This window comes from Syngnathus acus, chromosome 14, assembly GCF_901709675.1.
Source record: "Syngnathus acus chromosome 14, fSynAcu1.2, whole genome shotgun sequence".
Lineage (NCBI taxonomy): Eukaryota > Metazoa > Chordata > Actinopteri > Syngnathiformes > Syngnathidae > Syngnathus > Syngnathus acus.
Window position 1 is genome coordinate 9,235,107 of NC_051099.1, and position 16,493 is coordinate 9,251,599.

Consider the following 16,493-nt stretch of genomic DNA (forward strand, 5'->3'; position numbering starts at 1 on the left):
AAACCTCAACTCTGTTTAAAAAAAGAAAACCTCCGATACGTCCTTTGACATAACCGATTAATTGATTATTAAAATAATCGTTAGCAGCAGCCCTTCATATTCTTACAACTTGGTTTGATCAACAGTGGAAAGTTATTGAAGACTAACGACAAAGACCCAAAAATAAAAAGATTACTTTATTACATGTTAATCTTTCTCCAGTAGCCCCCGTCCAACAAAAACAAAGCAACTCATAAAATTTATTTTGTTTTCACATGCTCGCCACGAGCAATAACGTCTCTCTTCCTATTTTTAGTTTCCACCGACAGCAAATAATACTGACAGACTGTACACTTGACTCCGCCCACCACCGGGGCCGTGGACACAGCAGAGGCTCCGATTGCCCACAGCGGGGACGTTAAATTTCCCATGAAACTTTTGACACCACTGACAATATGAACACGTTTGACCATACGCTCTCGTATATCGTACGATGGGACGTAGCCACTCTACAATACTCTTCATGTACATATTTACACTTTGATTGACAGGCGGAAGCAGCAGATGGGTTTTGTCTTGTATTTGTTGTTGGGTGGGAGAGGACGGTGACGCAGAGCCGGCCGGACATTACTCGAGGGAAGCTCGGAGGGATGCTAGCAGGGTCAGAGGCTGGGAAGGGAAGAAGATAGGAATCTAGGGAATGTCAAATGCAACAAAGGTAGGAGGTTAGGATGGTAGGGAAGTCAGAAGGTAGGATGGTAGGAAGGCCGGAAGGAGGCTTACCAACATGGTAGAAGGGAACCAAACTTGGAAGGTAGGAAGCCAGGGAGTGAGGATAGCAAGTTAAGTAGGAAAGGAAACTAGGAAGATAAGGAGGTAGGCAGCTAGGAAAGTATCAGAAGCATAGCAGCCAAACACCCAGCATCCTGCCTGGTGAAAAAGTTAGCACTATTTTGTCAGCCTTTTTTGTAGCAAAAATCACAGCTATTCTGTGGCAATGTGTTTTCAGCATGGTGTTTCTGAGACATGAGCCGCATGAGAGGCAATTTTGTGGTAAAATTACTGCTTCATGATAAACACCTTCATTGCAAAGACGAGCATTTTTGAAGCGAAATGTAGTTTTGAAGCTTTTCTGTGACAATACGCAACATAAAAGTAATATTTCTGTTGCAACATATGCTGACGATGCTGAGCCATAATAGTGACCATTTCTGCGGCCGAAGTGCACAAACTATGTGATGGATTTGTTGTGGAGACACTTGGGAGCTCTTTGCACACAGACAAAAATCCAGGAGGTCTCCTTTAAACATGTACTTCCAACATGTTCTTAGCATGTTGCGCTCAACGAGGCAGGCGCAGGATTGAGTAGAAAGTCAACAGCTGACATCGGAACAACACCACTTTAAGCCATTAGCTTGGCAAGTCCCACTTCTACAATCAAGCCGGATTTTTTGCCACTAATATGACGCGAGCAGGAGACCGACCATATGATGCCAAGATGGGAGACTGGACCACTATGACACTACTGGGAAACTAGTATGAGGCTAACATGACACTAGCCTGACACTCACATGGTAGACTCGACACGACTGTGATGGCAACATGGGATTAGCACACCACAGACACGACCTTGGGACCACACTGATAAAGTATATGTGTAGCATGGCGCTATATATCACATATCAGACAGGACGCTAATATGACGCTAGTATGACGCTGAGAAGAATATGACGCCGAAAAGAAACTAGCGTGACGCCAGAATGAGGTTAACGTGACAGTCGTGTGTGTCACTGAAATGGCAACGAGGACGCGACGGATGCCAGGGAGATTCTAGCGTGGTGGTGACTCCACCTTGACGTACATACATGACAGATCAGAGAACACTAGTAAGACAGTAGCATCAAACATGGCAATCATGGCACTAACATAGCTTTAGCATGGTGCTAAAATGGCAGACATGACACACACACAGGGCTAAGGGCTGACCTGCATCTTAAGGATTCAAAAGAGAAGTAGCGGGTTTTGAAAAACAGCTAGGATTTCAAACTTTTGCCACAAACACAATGCTAGCAAGAGGCTGCCATAGCACTATTAGCTTTCTTGACCTGAGTTAGTGTGATGCTAACTGGAAGGAGCTTTGGCCATGCTGGGTGACGATGCAGCTTTTGTGTTTCCTCAATTTCCTGGGAACGCTATGTTGACCTTGATGTCATCATGGTGCATGCGGGCGCGTTAGGTATAGGAAAGGTGCGAGGCGTTGGAGGCGATGCTAGCGCTTCTGCTCATGCTCTGTTCGCTCCTGCCCCCTGACGATGTCCTCCTCAGGGCCTGGGGGCTGTTCCTCACCCCCCCGGCCCCCACGCCTCCACTTGCCCTCTGGCCTCCGTCCGGCGGGTGATGGAGGCTCCAGGGGGGCGGTGCCCCGGCCATGGAGGGCTGGCCCCAGGGCTGTTGGGAGCTGCACTGCTGGTGGTGGCTGCTGCCGCCCCCTCCGCTACTTCCTCCGGCAGGCCAGTGGCCGCCCCTCGGAGCACCGCCGCCCCCTCCCCAGCCGTCCTGCGAGTCCGAGGCCACGTTGGCAAGGACCATGTTGCTGAAGCCCAGCCTCATGGACTCAGAGTCAAAGGCTTCAATCTCCCGGGCCTGACGCTCCAGGAGAGAACGGATGCGCTCCAAACGCTCGTTCTGAAGAGCCAGCATCTCCTCCTCAATCTGAGGACACAAAAACCCAGAGGGGGTAATGTGATTTTTATGTAATCGAGTCTAGAGCTGAACCAATTCATGGAAGAACAGCAAACGGCATCTGGATGTTGTAACGAAGGATGCCAGCTTGGATTCTCACCTTCTGCTCCAGGAGTGCCCTCCTGAGGCTGACTCTCTGCTCCAGGTCTCGTCTCTCTTTGTCGTGCTGAGCATCCGTCTGCATTTTGATTTTGCTCTGGTAAGCATTGAGCAGTTCCAGTTCCTGTTGCAGCTGCATGCGCAGAACCTGACACTCGCCCTCCTGAGCCTCGTCCAGACGCAGCTGCCACACACAAACGGAAAACCACCACACGTTCAATCGCTTGTGATCACTGGTAGACTAGTCTGGTTAATAGTTGTACTAAGTTCATTTTGGTTTTACTTGTTAATCACTTTTCCTGGTTCTTTTATCTCAAACAAATTACCAGGAAAAGAACCAGGAAAAGTGTCTGGTTAATAAGTCAGAGTAAGAAAGAGAAAGGTGTGCTGCTTTTTGCGTTCACGTACATAATATCAAAAGTGTTTTTGGGGGTGCTGGAAAAGATCCTTCAAAAAGCGCTTTAGTAGCATTTCAGTTCATTTGATTTGATAGAAAAGCAAAAGGAGTTAGTAGCTTGGACGGGAAACCAGTTCAACTGGCAAATCAATGTTCCTTCCACTCCGTCTCTAATTGTGGGGATAATGTCGCTTGTCATTTTCAAGCCGATGAACTCGGGGTCGGAGTTGGTGCTCCGGGTGAGGAACTTACAGCCTGCGTGGAAAGCATGTCGTTGATGGAGTGGTCGTACTGCTCGGCCAGGATGGCTAACTTGCGGGTCTGCTCCTCCTTCAGCCTCTTTAGGACCGCCTTGTGCTCACACTTGGGCGTGCTCTCCAGAAGATGGTTGCGCAGAGCTTTGTACTGACGGGTTTGAGTCTTGCAAGTCTCCTGGAATTGCTTCTTGATTTGGAGCTCCTTAGACTTCACACGCGTACAGACACAAACACAAATTCAGGCAACTGTTTGGTGTTTTTGCAAATTTTACAGGCAATGTAATGCGTACGCCTGTGTTTATGCACGCCAACCTTGAGGCTCTTGGGCTGCTGCCGGACTTCCATAAAGTGCTTGCGACGGAGCTCTCGTTCCCTCCTCTTGTTGTACTCCAGCTGGTTGGTGAGCTCCGTCTGGTGCTGCGTGCGGATGAGCTCGGCGCGAGCCTTTTGGATGGTGGCCAAGTGCCGAAACTCCAGCTCCTGCATGGACTCGTGATGCCGCAGGAGCATGGCGTGCTCCAGGTCCTTTTGTGTCTGACGCTTGTTCAGTTCCTAGAAGACCGCCACTGGCTGGTAAGGATGTTTCTGAGGCATTCTTTTATGGAGCGGGCCTACAATGTCCACTGAAAATCTCTATGTAGTGATGGTGAAGTCAGGAATGAGCGAATGATTGCAAACACAGTAACAATACAGCCTTTGCAACTGTCCATTCTCCCCGATCACCAAATGGGAAGTCAAGATAAATTGCGCGCGGGATACGTTGAGTGCGCTATAAATGCGTGTCCAACCTCTCTTGCAAGGTCCTGCTCTACGTTGTGCCGGGCGATGAGGATTCTGCGCTTGAAGCGGCGGCATTCCAGCTCCATGTACTGTCTCTGCCTCCTCAGCAGGTTGGCTTCCTCCTCAGCCTAGAGTGGACACAGCACAACAAACATTACCATAAAGATCCAAAGACACAACAGGAGCATCAGAACCAAAAGAAGAAGTAGCAGCGGGATCCGAAGATCCGAGAATTGACGCACATATGGAAGAACCAAGACAAGCATCATCAGAAGAAGCATTAGAACAACTAATTCAAGTGTGATGCTAGAGCTCTATTACAACCGTGGGAGGATCCTTCACAAGAAAACCCAATAAAGGCACATCTCAGTGGCCTAGTGGTAGAGTGTCCGCCCTGAGACTGGAAGGTTGTGGGTTCAAACCCTGGCCGGGTCATACCAAAGACTATAAAAATGGGACCCATTGCCTCCCTGCTTGGCACTCAGCATTAAGGGTTGGAATTGGGGGGTTAGATCACCAACTGATTCCCGAGCGCGGCACCGCTGCTGCTCACTGCTCCCCTCTCCCCCAGGGGATGGATTAAAATCACACGGGGATGGGTTAAATGCAGAGGACAAATTTCACCACACCCAGGTGTGTGTGTGTGACGATCATTGGGACTTTAACTTTTTTTAACAAGATCTGTTTATAGCAAAACCACCAGAAGAACCGTTCAAAGAAATACCAGGACAACAAGCCGAAGGATCATCAGAAAAATGACTCTCACCAATAAGAGCATGAAAAAAAAAAAACAGAAGCATCAGAGAACATAAGAGAAGGAAGAATGAATAAATTGATGAGCAGAAAATTTGCAATGTGACCTGGAAATGCTGGATATTCTCCTTCTGCTTGGTCAACCACTCCTGCTTTTCCTTCTTGGGAGTCAACTGATTCTCGCTCAGTTCCTGAGGAAGAAAGAGAGAGGGAGGAGGCATAAGAGAGAGGCAGTGACCAAAATAGACAGGGAAAGAAAGAGAGCAGAGGGAAAGATGAGGAGTGAGAGGAGAAAAAGTGAGCGTGAAAGAGCGGATAAAGAAGAGGCAGAGGGAGTAAGGAAGGAGTGAGTGAATGATTGCAAACATAGTTGGTGCATTTGCAATCATTCAGGGATTTTTACCCCCCCACCAAGAAAGAGGAGCAGATGGCCATTTTGAACCTCCTTGAGCTGTTCTTTGCGGAGTTTGTACTCCCGCTTCTGCGACTCCAGGAAGCTGCTGAGCTCCTTCTTCTGCTGCACCTGAATGTGCTGCTGGAACTTCTTCTCGTCGTTGGCGAAAGTCTTCAGCTGTAACACAGTAGTTGGCATTGGCAGATTGTCTCACACACACACACACACACACATATACATACACACATGCACACACACACACACGTGCGCGAAAAACGATTAAAACATTTTTCCAGTCTAGAAATGCTGGCACAGCAGGGACATCATGAAAAGGGGAAAAACAAATTCAATTGTTTTTATTATAGTCCTTTTCCTTTTAATTTCAATAATTTTGTATCATTTTGAACCAAAATCGCTGAATTTGTATAGTTATTTTAAAACCGAAGACGATTCGCTCGGAGGAGCCAATGTCCTGTCTAGCCTCCTCTGAGGATTGCGGAATCACACGGCTGCCTATGTCAGTACCTCCCCAGTCATGAACCTCACCGCACGTCACTGCGGCACAGTATATCCAAAAGTGACTTTGTCCCTTTTGACTTCTTTCCAACACGTCCCTTTGGAACAAATGAGCGTGTGTTCTTACATCCTTGTCGAGGGAGGCATGGTGCTTCTTCAGCAACTTGTCCATCTCCTGGGTAAAGTTGCTCCTCTGGCCCTCGAGCTCTTTGTCCAGACGCAGCCTGTGCTCGTCCATCTCGCCTTTCAGCTTGTTCTCCAGCGCCATCAGGTGCTTCTGGTGCTGCCGCCGCATGCGCTTATAACCCGACATCTGCTCACGCAGCTCCGAGTCCTGCTCATGCTCCTGCATCTCGCGCGTCACCTGGACCGGGGCGAATCGAGAGAGACAGCCACAGAGAGATGCATTGACATGATAGTGCATCCTCAAAATTCAGTGAGTGTTACTTTTGTTAGGGATACACAAAAAGTCCTCATAAAAGAAACAATTTTGTAAAATACAATCAATATTTCCCAAAATGAATTTGTTGAAATGGGTGCATACTTTGTCCTACATAAAACAAAACAATATCAGTCAAGCATTTGGTTTGATTAAATTGATTAATAAATTGTAAACAAAAGAAAAAACATTTGCAGCAATTTCACATTTTCACGTCACTTTTTTTTAATTAAAATATCAATAATTTCACATACATTTATTTGGTCTAAATCCTTGCTTGATTATTGTATTGTAAATAATAATGGGAATTATTTCATTGAGCATTTTCTCTATTGAAATAAGAGTAAACATGAACCACATTGGTAAAATAATTGATACATTTTTGTTTTTATTTCATATGTCCAAAAAGGTAATGAACCTTTTTGGACGTATGTACCGTATTTTCACGACCATAAGGCGCTTCGGGTTAAAAGGCGCAGACTAAATTACGGGGTCTATTTTGTATTTAGGACGCACCACATTATAGGGCGCATGCATGCCATGATTTATGGTAAACAAAAAAAAAAACATCACGTGAGCAAGAAAGTGAGTTTGGTTGTACTATATTCTACTGTTTAACCATGTACTCTACTGTACTCACATTATTCATACGGAAATCCGTCCAAGTCGTCATCTTCTGCATCCAAATTAAACAGTTGGGCAAGTTTGCAATCTGACATGCCAATTTCCCTCGTCATTGTCACGTTGCTTTTCGGCAATAATCCCGGATTTCCAGGAAGCTTGAATTGTGCCTCGTAAGCATGTCTCTTTGTCTATGCTATTTTAGAGGGTCCTAATGCTATTTTCTTTGCACAAACGATTGTATTTATTTATCAAAGGCAGCGGAGTTACGTAAAGTCCTCTGATTGGTTTACTGCCCCGATCTATGTAAAACGTAATGTCCTCTGATTGGTTCATCGGGTCTACATATTATGCCTGTTTATTACGTCTCTGTGTGGCGGAAGCCACACAAAACAACTTTACAGACTTGCACAAACGGTAGTATATATTTATCAATGGCGACGGAGGTACGTACGTACTTTGCACGGACGATGGTATTATTTACCGATGGTGGCGGAGGTACGTATTCCTCTACGCGTCACGTCCAGTCCTGATTGGTCTACCGCCCCAAACTACGTAAAACGTAGTGTCCTCTGATTGGTTCATCGGGTGCCTGTATATTACGTCTTTGTGTAGCAGAAGCCACACAAAACAACTTTACAGATTTGCACAAACGGTAGTATTTATTTATCAATGGTGGCGGAGGTATGTACTTTGCTCAAACGATAGTATTTATCTACCAATGGCGGCGGAGGTACATACTCCCCTATGTGTTACATACAGTCGTCTGATTGGGTTACCGGCCCAATCTGTGTGGCGGAAGCCACATAAAACAACTTTACAAACAAACAATAGTCTTGTACGTACGTACTCTACGTGTTAAGTCTAGTCCTCTGATTGTTTTTTTGTCCCGATCTACGTACGAAAACATATGTCCTCTAATTGGTTCATCGGGTCTTCATATTACGCCTGTATATTACAGAAGCCACACAAAACAACTTGACAGATTTTGGAATTTGGTCCACACAAAAGGCACACCTTATTAAAAGGCGCACCTTTGTTTTTTGAGAAAATTAAAGGCTTTTATGTGCGCCTTATGGTCATGAAAATACAGTAATCACAAATGATGCAATTCAAGTAAAATAATTAATCATTGATATCAATTTTGACACCCACACGTTGTCTTGTCAAAGTTGAGGTTTCTTACCAGAGAGGCGGTGCGGATGGTGGCAAAGTGTTCGCGGTTGCGCTGATGCTTCCTGGGAGGCGCCGCCATTGCAGCCGCTCCCGCGATTGCCACTGCGGCCGCCGCCTGAGGCTCCGAAGGTTGACTGCCTGCCGCCTGATCCCCAGAGAAAGCTTCCTCTTCCTGCTGACAACACGCCACAACTTGCAAGCAAAATACGCGATTCGGTGCAAAGCTGGCCTTTTGGGGCACCTTGCAAAAATTGCTATTCCTTATTTTCATGCATTTTAGCAGAGTTTGTGCTAGTCCTTGGGCAAGAACTTGGGCAAAAAACACACACATTTGCAAAAACAACAACAAAACAACTCTTCTCTTTTGCACTTTGACTCAAATTCTGTTTCGGATTTTTTCATTTTAAGATGGTGACGAGCTTTGCTTACGGGTTTGAGGTGAATGACAGAGCTGTTGGACATGACTGTGCGGTCGCCGTCCATAAGGTCCAGCTCGCTGCGGCTGCCGTCGTTGAGGCTGTTGACGGAGCTGCTCTGCGAGCTGGCACTGATGGACATGCTGGGGATGGACTGATTGCTGCCAATGCTGTTCACCGTGCCAGCGCACCCACCGCCTGCCTCCTGAAGCGGGAGACAAACACACAAGCAAAACCTGCAGTACCAGAAGACCTTCTTGGAACTTTCCTCAGTTCGCTTTGCATCGCGTGTTAGCAGCGAGCTAGCGGGGGCAACCGTGTGCCAAATACTCAAGGTCGCAGTCGACGTCTATCTTGTCCCTACCTCGTCTGGGTCGGGTGCTTCCGGAGCCGGTCCGTTGTGGGCCTCCGGCAGGAGGATCTTCTTCATCTTGCGGTACTGCAGGTTGTCCAGCTCTCGCACAGCGTCCTTGGTTCTCACGATCAGTTCGGTCAGGACCGAGTCAGGACGCTCGCGCTGCAGGAACGCGTGCTGCGGGCCAATGGCAAAACAAGCAGTGTCGGCTTTCCCGCGGTCAACGCGTCAATTTGTTTGTCTTCCTTTCACGGTGACGGGAGAATAATTGTCCTCATTGTACGTAACACCAAGAAAAAAATACACTCTAAAAAATGCAAATGGGACATTTATGTCGTTGCTTGACTTGGACATACGGCACATTGTTAATGCCAATGAAGTCGCAAAATGTGTGAAAAGAGCGAGCGAGCGCGTGTGCGTTCTTACGCCCAGCATGTCGTCCGAGTGCGGTCGGTCCTGCGGGATCTTCTGAAGGCAAGAGTCGACAAAGTTGCGGAAGTAATCGCTCCTGCGAGGGCAATACAAGGGCTCACTCGTGAGCCGCTGCAGAAATCATCGTTGCAAAAACGTGCCATTGAAAATCAAAATGTAAATATGCTAGCAAGCTGAGGAGATAAGAAGGAGCCAGTTCAAGACATTGCGAAGATGCGCTTTTTTTATGCGGTGGTGCGTCACCTGCCGATGGTTTCTTTTGAAAGAAAAACATACGTGCGTGCGTGCTCACCATTCGCTGGACTGAAGCACGGGACTTTCATTCTGCGCAATGTGGTACAAGGCACTCATTGCGTTCATGTTGAACAAGGGCGGCTTCCTCTCCGCTGCAACAACGATGATTTGGTATTCTCATTCTCAGACTTTTGCGATTTGGACTGTCCAGAGACATTACCGAGTTCAATGCAGGTGATGCCCAAAGACCAAACGTCCACCTTGCCGTCGTACTGGCCCTCGTCCATGGCTAGGATCACCTCGGGCGCCATCCTGAAGAGGACAGAAAAGACAAAGGATGCAAAACGTACGCTTTGGAATGCCATTTGACCTTGTTGCTGTTGTGGATGTTCACGACGCTCAGCTCCGGGCTATGGCTGTCTGTTTTCTCAGGCAGCTCGTAGATTTGAAAAATAGAGCAACACGCAAGCAACCTGAATCAGAAGGAATCGCGTTCTTTTGTTTTGCCCAATGCAGATGTGAAAATTATCATACCGGAAGTTGAGAAGCCATCCAAAGAAAATGTCAAAGTGGCATTCAAGTGGTGACCACTTCATTAGCGGTGCACTGACCAGTAGGGCGTCCCCACAAAGGAGTTGGCGGGCGAGGCGATGGAGGCGGAGCCAAAGTCAGCCAGTTTGACCTGTCCCGGCTCCGTCAGCAAGATGTTTCCCGCCTTCACGTCCCTGCGGCACCAGATGAACAAAAAGTGTTAAGGTGGCGGGTGGGTGGGCTTGGCGGGTGCGCAGAGGGCGGGGCGCCACCTGTGGATCATGTTGTGCGAGTGCAGGTAGGCCAGCCCCTGCAGGGCGCCGTGCGTAATGGCAGCAATCTCCACTTCCTGCAGAGGCTTCTTGTGCACTGCAAGACACAAGCAATCAAGCAGGGTCAGCTCATTGAGCAACTTTGCTCCCGCCTATCCCTGCGGTCAACAACGAGGAGCTCGAGGTGCAAGCTCACCTTCCAGGAGGTCCGAGGCCGAGCCCAGGCAATACTCCATCACCAGCTGTGCGACACACATGTATGCACATATGTAAGCGCCACATAAGCACCGGCAAGGCCATGGTTGAACATTGTTCACATTTGCTTTGACGCCCATTTGTTGCTTCTTAAGCAAAATGAAATGAAATGAATCCAGTCCATTTGAGTTCTTGAGGACCTCGACGTCCTTCAAAGCAAACGTGTTTTTCACATTTGACAGCCAAGACCAACCCAGGCGGTGTGCTCGCGCAGGTAACATCCTTTGTACTCAATGCTGTTGGGGTGTCGGATCCTCCGGAGGAACTTCACTTCTTTGATAATGTCCTGCCACTTCTGGGGACACAACAAAGGAGAAGGTGAAAGAATACCTGCGTGTGGCAAAACTTTATTAAACTGCAAAATGGAACCCATGAGGTTTTGAGCATGGCACTGGACAGTACTTCAAGAGCAGTCAAAACAGAAGAAGGGCTCAAAGACACTCAGCATGCAGGTTCACCTCGTTGGACTGCTTCCCGCTGTACGACATCTTTTTGATGGCCACCACCTCGTTGGTGCGCACGTCGTGCGCCTGCTCGGTCGCATCCGCAACGACAGACAGGTGACTTCATCATTAGTACATTCACTTTCTAGAAGCGGGCGCGCACATAGATTACGGGCAAAACTCAGTCGGACGTACAAAGTAGACGGCGCCGAAGCTGCCATGGCCGATCTCGCGCAGGTCCGAGAAGAGTTTCTCCGGATCTTCCTTGAAGAAGAGCTCGGCCACATCGGGGTCCTTCAGGCTCCCCGCTCGCGCCGACGATGGCATGACAAGCGTAGTGGCCGGCCGGATGGCTAGAGGGCTGGTGGGGCGCCTCCCACGAGGACCCCGCGGAACGCTGAGGCTGCTGAGCTACGCCCGAGCGGCTCCGCGCTCATCGGAAGAGACACGTGGACACGCGCGTGGACGCCTGCCAGGACAAGGAAGGCAAAAACAAGCAAACCCATCAAAATCTCTCCCAAGGATGCGGCACTAGCAGTGTCGGCCGGCCGACCGGCCGATTAATCAGGATGGCCGACATATCGGCACCTCTCGCTTGCGTTTCGTCTCCGTCTTTTTCCTTGTCTACGCTACAATGCCAGGCTTAGTCCAAACTGACCGTTTCCACAGTCTCAGACTAAGTCAGAAGCACGTTTAAGAGTTGGCCCAGAGTCACTGCACGCTGCCAGCGTCTCGATGAAGGGTCATGCTCCGTGCAGTTTTCGATTCCGTCTTTCCTTTGTCGTGTGAGCAGATGTGAGATGATCGTTCTCCAAGGGTCTTCTCAGAACAGGTAGCAGGGATGACGCTACACCGGGACTAGCCTTGTCAGAAAGTTGCAAAGGCCCAGTTGAGCCTCACCAGCATTTGGGGGGGATATTCCGAAACATATCTATTGCTGTTTTTCTCTGTATTGGTCAAAACCCGGGAGAGGAAAAAAATCCTTAAGCCATGCGGTTGAGACAGACGGACGACTTGTGCTGGCATCGGGCGCTTCACAAACCAAATGGAATCGCAACAGCGGCGATCCAAAGCACTCAGCTGTTGACATTTAACCATGAAAAAGGGCCATTGTGCTTGTCCAGCCTTTAATGGACACGGGGCTACTTGCTCACCGGATAAAAGGGACTAGAGAAGGTTTACCTGTGGATGTATAACACAAGGCGCGCGCGCGCCCACACACACAATCGTGATGATGCTGAGCGTTGTGCGGCAGCGTCGAGGGAGTGGCGCGCTCCGTCTCCCTCCCGCCGCCGCCCGGCAGGTTAACGTAGCCGTTAGCACAACAATCCCAATGGCCGCATTTTGCCCCCGCGCGCATCGATGTGTTACGCAGACTGTCGCGCAAAAGAATCCGAAATGTCACGTAAGCGGCGCTGGGACTCGTTTGGAACGCTGTCATTGACGAAGGCGTGAGCGACAGCAACTTTGACTTGTCCGGCTAGCCTAGCCGCTTAGCGTCCGTGCTAACTGCTGGTTGTGCGAGACCCACCTGGCGGAAGGTGAATCTCCGCAGCTTGGCGAAGACAAGTGGGAGGCGCCGCCGGAGCCCGGAGAAGCGCGGCCGCCCCCGGGCGACGACGACTGAGACGAGACGAGCCAGCGTCCTTCCAGGGAATCCGAGCTTGGAGCGCTAGCCGACGGCTAACTAGCGCGGCTGCGGGCAACTGGAGATCAAGTCTTCCCGACTGGGGAGCGAAAGGCCTGGCATTTTGGTGGTGGTGCCGGGTGCTGTCTGTCGGGCAGCCGGGATGGGTCGCGTCGATACTCCGTGGACTCACGCTAGCTCGGCGGCGGCATCGCAGCGGTTGCGAAAGGCGACGACTCGGGCCTGCCTGCTGCCACCGACAGACAATGTTGTGAATGACAAAATCGCGAGAGGACAAACGGACCGACACGGCAGAAACAGACATAGGAAGAAGGAGGCAAGGGAAGATTGGCCAGGGAGCACAAAGGACATTGTCACACAACAAAAGTTATACTGATCTCCCTGTGCGTTATGTACTTCGTGTACGTTGTCACAGTTCATCAGCCAGCCAAACTCATGTATAGAACACTTGAGCCAGGATTCAGAGCGTCTTGCTCCCTTTATTTCTATTCAGTGTTAAACACAACGAGTGAAACTGCAAGTGAAATAACAAACACACTTCGTTTCTTCTACGAGTATTCTTCTTATCTTATAAACAATAATAAAGTTATCCAATAAAACAATGATAACTTACAGCCGTTGATTCCGTGAGCATAAGGAGAGGAGAAAGATTCGCTTAGATGACGCGAGTAACGCTAACGTCTCTCAACTCATCAATTGTCAAGTCGCTTCAACAATAACATGCGCAGCTTCCGGTGCATTTCAAAATACATTTCTGGTTTGCTTCCGAACGACAAATAACCATTGTGTATGCTTCTTTACATAGAAAACATTTCTTACATCATGAAAACAATTATGAGGGCAGAACAAAAGTACCTCAAGTCGATTGTATTTACACACAGGGACAGCTCCGGGATTTTGATCTCTGCCGGTGTCAAAGGGGGCTGAGAAAATCTGACGGAGATACAGAGTAGGGTTTGTGAGTAAGGTCAGGGTTTCAAGTTCAACACAAGGTTTTTAGCTTGGGTTAGGGTTTCAAAGATTGTAGCTAGTTAGGGTCAAGTCAAGTTATTTTGCCCTTTGGGATTAAGAGGATCTAAAATGCCTAGACAGGCCCATTGATCTAAACCCACTTTAGCAGGGAAACGAAAACGCAGAACCGAAATTGGGGTGGGGAGGGTTGTTTTTAAGGTAGGGTTTGTAACCAAGGTTAGTGTTTGTACTTAGTATTTCACTTAGGGTTTTAAATTTGCTTTTCAAGTCCACGTATGCGTTTCTCCTCATTAAACAAGTTCATCAAAATATATGAAAGGCTTAGAGATCTATTCCAATGCAATTGGCTTTACAGCAATCTAATATTTCATCATGTGTAACAGGAACAGTCCAGCAACTCGGCGGACCAATCGGAGCGCTTGGGCGTCATGCTGCGCGCCGATTGGCCGCCGCCCGCTCCCTGTTGTCATGAGGGCACTGGCGGTGGAAGTTAGTGCTCGTGCCTGCTGCCGCCAAGTGAGTCTGATTGCAGAACGCAGAAGAGTATCACTCCCCCAGCCTGCTAAATCACACTCCGCCCCAGCTCACACTCCGCCCTTATGCCTTCTGGGTAGGCGGAGTGTGGTCCGGTCTTAAATTTTATATTTATTTTTCTAAAAAATAATGTTGTTTTAAAGCATCATAGTAAATAGTTTTGTTAGGAGTTAAAAATAGAAAATACGAACGCAGAATGGTGTCACTCCTATATATATATATATATATATATATATATATATACTGATACTCTTTTTGTGGGAGTGATACTCTTTTACATACATTGATACTCTTTTACATACATACATACATATATATATATCTATATATCTATATATATATATATAGATATATAGATATATATATATATATCTATATATATATAGATATATATATATACAGTGCCTTGCGAAAGTATTCGGCCCCCTTGAACCTTTCAACATTTTGCGACATTTCAGGCTTCAAACATAAAGATATAAAAGTTGAATTTTTTGTCAAGAATCAACAAGTGGGACACAATCGTGAAGTAGAACAAAATCTATTGGATAATTTAAACTTTTTTAACAAATAAAAAACTGAAAAGCGGGGCGTGCAATATTATTCGGCCCCCTTGCGCTAATACTTTGTAGCGCCACTTTTTGCTGCAATTGTGTATTGTGTTTATACTGTCCATATTTTTTAATTATATATATCTTTTACTTTTTTAAATCTTTTACCCCCTTCCCCGCATGCGTGTGTTTGTGTGTGTGTGTGTGTGTATATGTTAAGTGTACTGCTGCTAACACAGGAGTTTCCCCATTGAGGGAATAATAAAGGATTATCTAATCTAATCTAATCTAATTACAGCTGCAAGTCGCTTGGGGTATGTCTCTATCAGTTTTGCACATCGAGAGACTGGAATTCTTGCCCATTCTTCCTTGCAAAACAGCTCGAGCTCAGTGAGGTTGGATGGATGGAGAGCGTTTGTGAACAGCAGTCTTCAGCTCTTTCCACAGATTCTCGATTGGATTCAGGTCTGGACTTTGACTTGGCCATTCTAACACCTGGATACGTCTATTTGTGAACCATTCCATTGTAGATTTGGCTTTATGTTTTGGATCATTGTCCTGTTGGAAGATAAATCTCCGTCCCAGTCTCAGGTCTTTTGCAGACAGGTTTTCTTCCAGAATGGTCCTGTATTTGGCTCCATCCATCTTCCCATCAATTTTAGCCATCTTCCCTGACCCTGCTGAAGAAAAGCAGGCCCAAACCATGATGCTGCCACCACCATGTTTGACAGTGGGGATGGTGTGTTCAGGGTGATGAGCTGTGTTGCTTTTACGCCAAACATATCGTTTTGCATTGTGGCCAAAAAGTTCGATTTTGGTTTCATCTGACCAGAGCACCTTCTTCCACATGTTTGGTGTGTCTCCCAGGTGGCTTGTGGCAAACTTTAAACGAGACTTTTTATGGATATCTTTGAGAAATGGCTTTCTTCTTGCCAGATTTGTGCAGTGCACGACTCATTGTTGTCCTATGGACAGACTCTCCCACCTCAGCTGTAGTTATCTGCAGTTCATCCAGAGTGATCTTGGCTGCATCTCTGATCAGTCTTCTCCTTGTTTGAGATGAAAGTTTGGAGGGACTTGGTAGATTTGCAGTGGTCTGATACTCCTTCCATTTCAATATAATTGCTTGCACAGTGCTCCTTGAGATGTTTAAAGCTTGGGAAATCTTTTTGTATCCAAATCCGGCTTTAAACTTCTCCACAACAGTATCTCGGACCTGCCTGGTGTGTTCCTTTGTCTTCATGGTTCTCTCTGCGCTTTAAACAGAACCCTGAGACTATCAAAGAGCAGGTGCATTTATACGGAGACTTGATAACACACAGGTGCATTCTATTTATCATCATCAGTCATTTAGGACAACATTGGATCATTCAAAGATCCTCACTGAACTTCTGGAGTGAGTTTGCTGCACTGAAAGTAAAGGGGCCGAATAATATTGCACGCCCCACTTTTCAGTTTTTTATTTGTTAAAAAAGTTTAAATTATCCAATAAATTTCGTTCCACTTCACGATTGTGTCCCACTTGTTGATTCTTGGCAAAAAATTAAAATTTTATATCTTTATGTTTGAAGCCTGAAATGGCGAAATGTTGAAAGGTTCAAGGGGGCCGAATACTTTCGCAAGGCACTCCCATATATATATATATATATATATATATATATATATATACACAGTGGAGCCTCGGTTTTCGAACACAATCC

The 16,493-nt window shown here is 47.2% G+C and overlaps 1 protein-coding gene and 1 long non-coding RNA gene across 10 annotated transcripts; both read right to left on the bottom strand.

The window, feature by feature from the left end:
* Positions 1 to 154: 154 nt before the first annotated feature.
* On the bottom strand, positions 155 to 14,099 carry LOC119133917 (serine/threonine-protein kinase TAO1-like). 9 transcript variants are annotated; one of them, XR_005100213.1, is made up of 22 exons: positions 11,680 to 13,080; positions 11,287 to 11,560; positions 11,107 to 11,178; positions 10,842 to 10,943; positions 10,590 to 10,635; positions 10,394 to 10,490; positions 10,202 to 10,315; positions 9,811 to 9,902; positions 9,649 to 9,742; positions 9,351 to 9,432; positions 8,934 to 9,101; positions 8,583 to 8,774; positions 8,164 to 8,328; positions 6,045 to 6,281; positions 5,450 to 5,578; positions 5,115 to 5,198; positions 4,263 to 4,382; positions 3,787 to 4,026; positions 3,470 to 3,682; positions 2,822 to 3,004; positions 763 to 2,691; positions 155 to 672 (listed from the first exon to the last, which is right to left on the bottom strand). XR_005100213.1 is itself a non-coding variant. In XM_037270184.1 (22 exons), the coding sequence occupies exons 3-22, from the start codon at positions 11,416 to 11,418 to the stop codon at positions 2,212 to 2,214; spliced, it is 3,042 nt and encodes a 1,013-aa protein (XP_037126079.1). In that variant the 5' UTR covers positions 11,419 to 11,560; positions 11,680 to 11,938; positions 12,623 to 13,080; the 3' UTR covers positions 155 to 2,211. The 9 variants fall into 9 exon arrangements, 8 of the variants coding, with proteins under 8 accessions (XP_037126079.1, XP_037126076.1, XP_037126077.1 ...); XM_037270184.1 differs by having other exon boundaries at positions 155 to 2,691; positions 11,680 to 11,938; positions 12,623 to 13,080; XM_037270181.1 differs by having other exon boundaries at positions 155 to 2,691; positions 11,680 to 12,273; positions 12,623 to 13,080.
* LOC119133977 lies at positions 6,736 to 7,760 on the bottom strand. Its single transcript, XR_005100233.1, has 2 exons — positions 7,610 to 7,760; positions 6,736 to 7,373 (listed from the first exon to the last, which is right to left on the bottom strand). It is a non-coding gene; the product is annotated as an uncharacterized LOC119133977 (long non-coding RNA).
* Positions 14,100 to 16,493: the final 2,394 nt, after the last annotated feature.

Excerpts from the sequence above, each read along its gene's own strand:
- LOC119133917 (XM_037270183.1), bottom strand. The coding sequence starts at position 11,418 with ATGCCATCGTCGGCGCGAGCGGGGAGCCTGAAGGACCCCGATGTGGCC. Across the intron at positions 10,636-10,841 it reads TGCGCGAGCACACCGCCTGG|CTGGTGATGGAGTATTGCCT; the intron begins GTTGGTCTTGGC and ends TGTGTCGCACAG. Across the intron at positions 9,433-9,648 it reads GTGCTTCAGTCCAGCGAATG|GAGCGATTACTTCCGCAACT; the intron begins GTGAGCACGCAC and ends TTGCCCTCGCAG.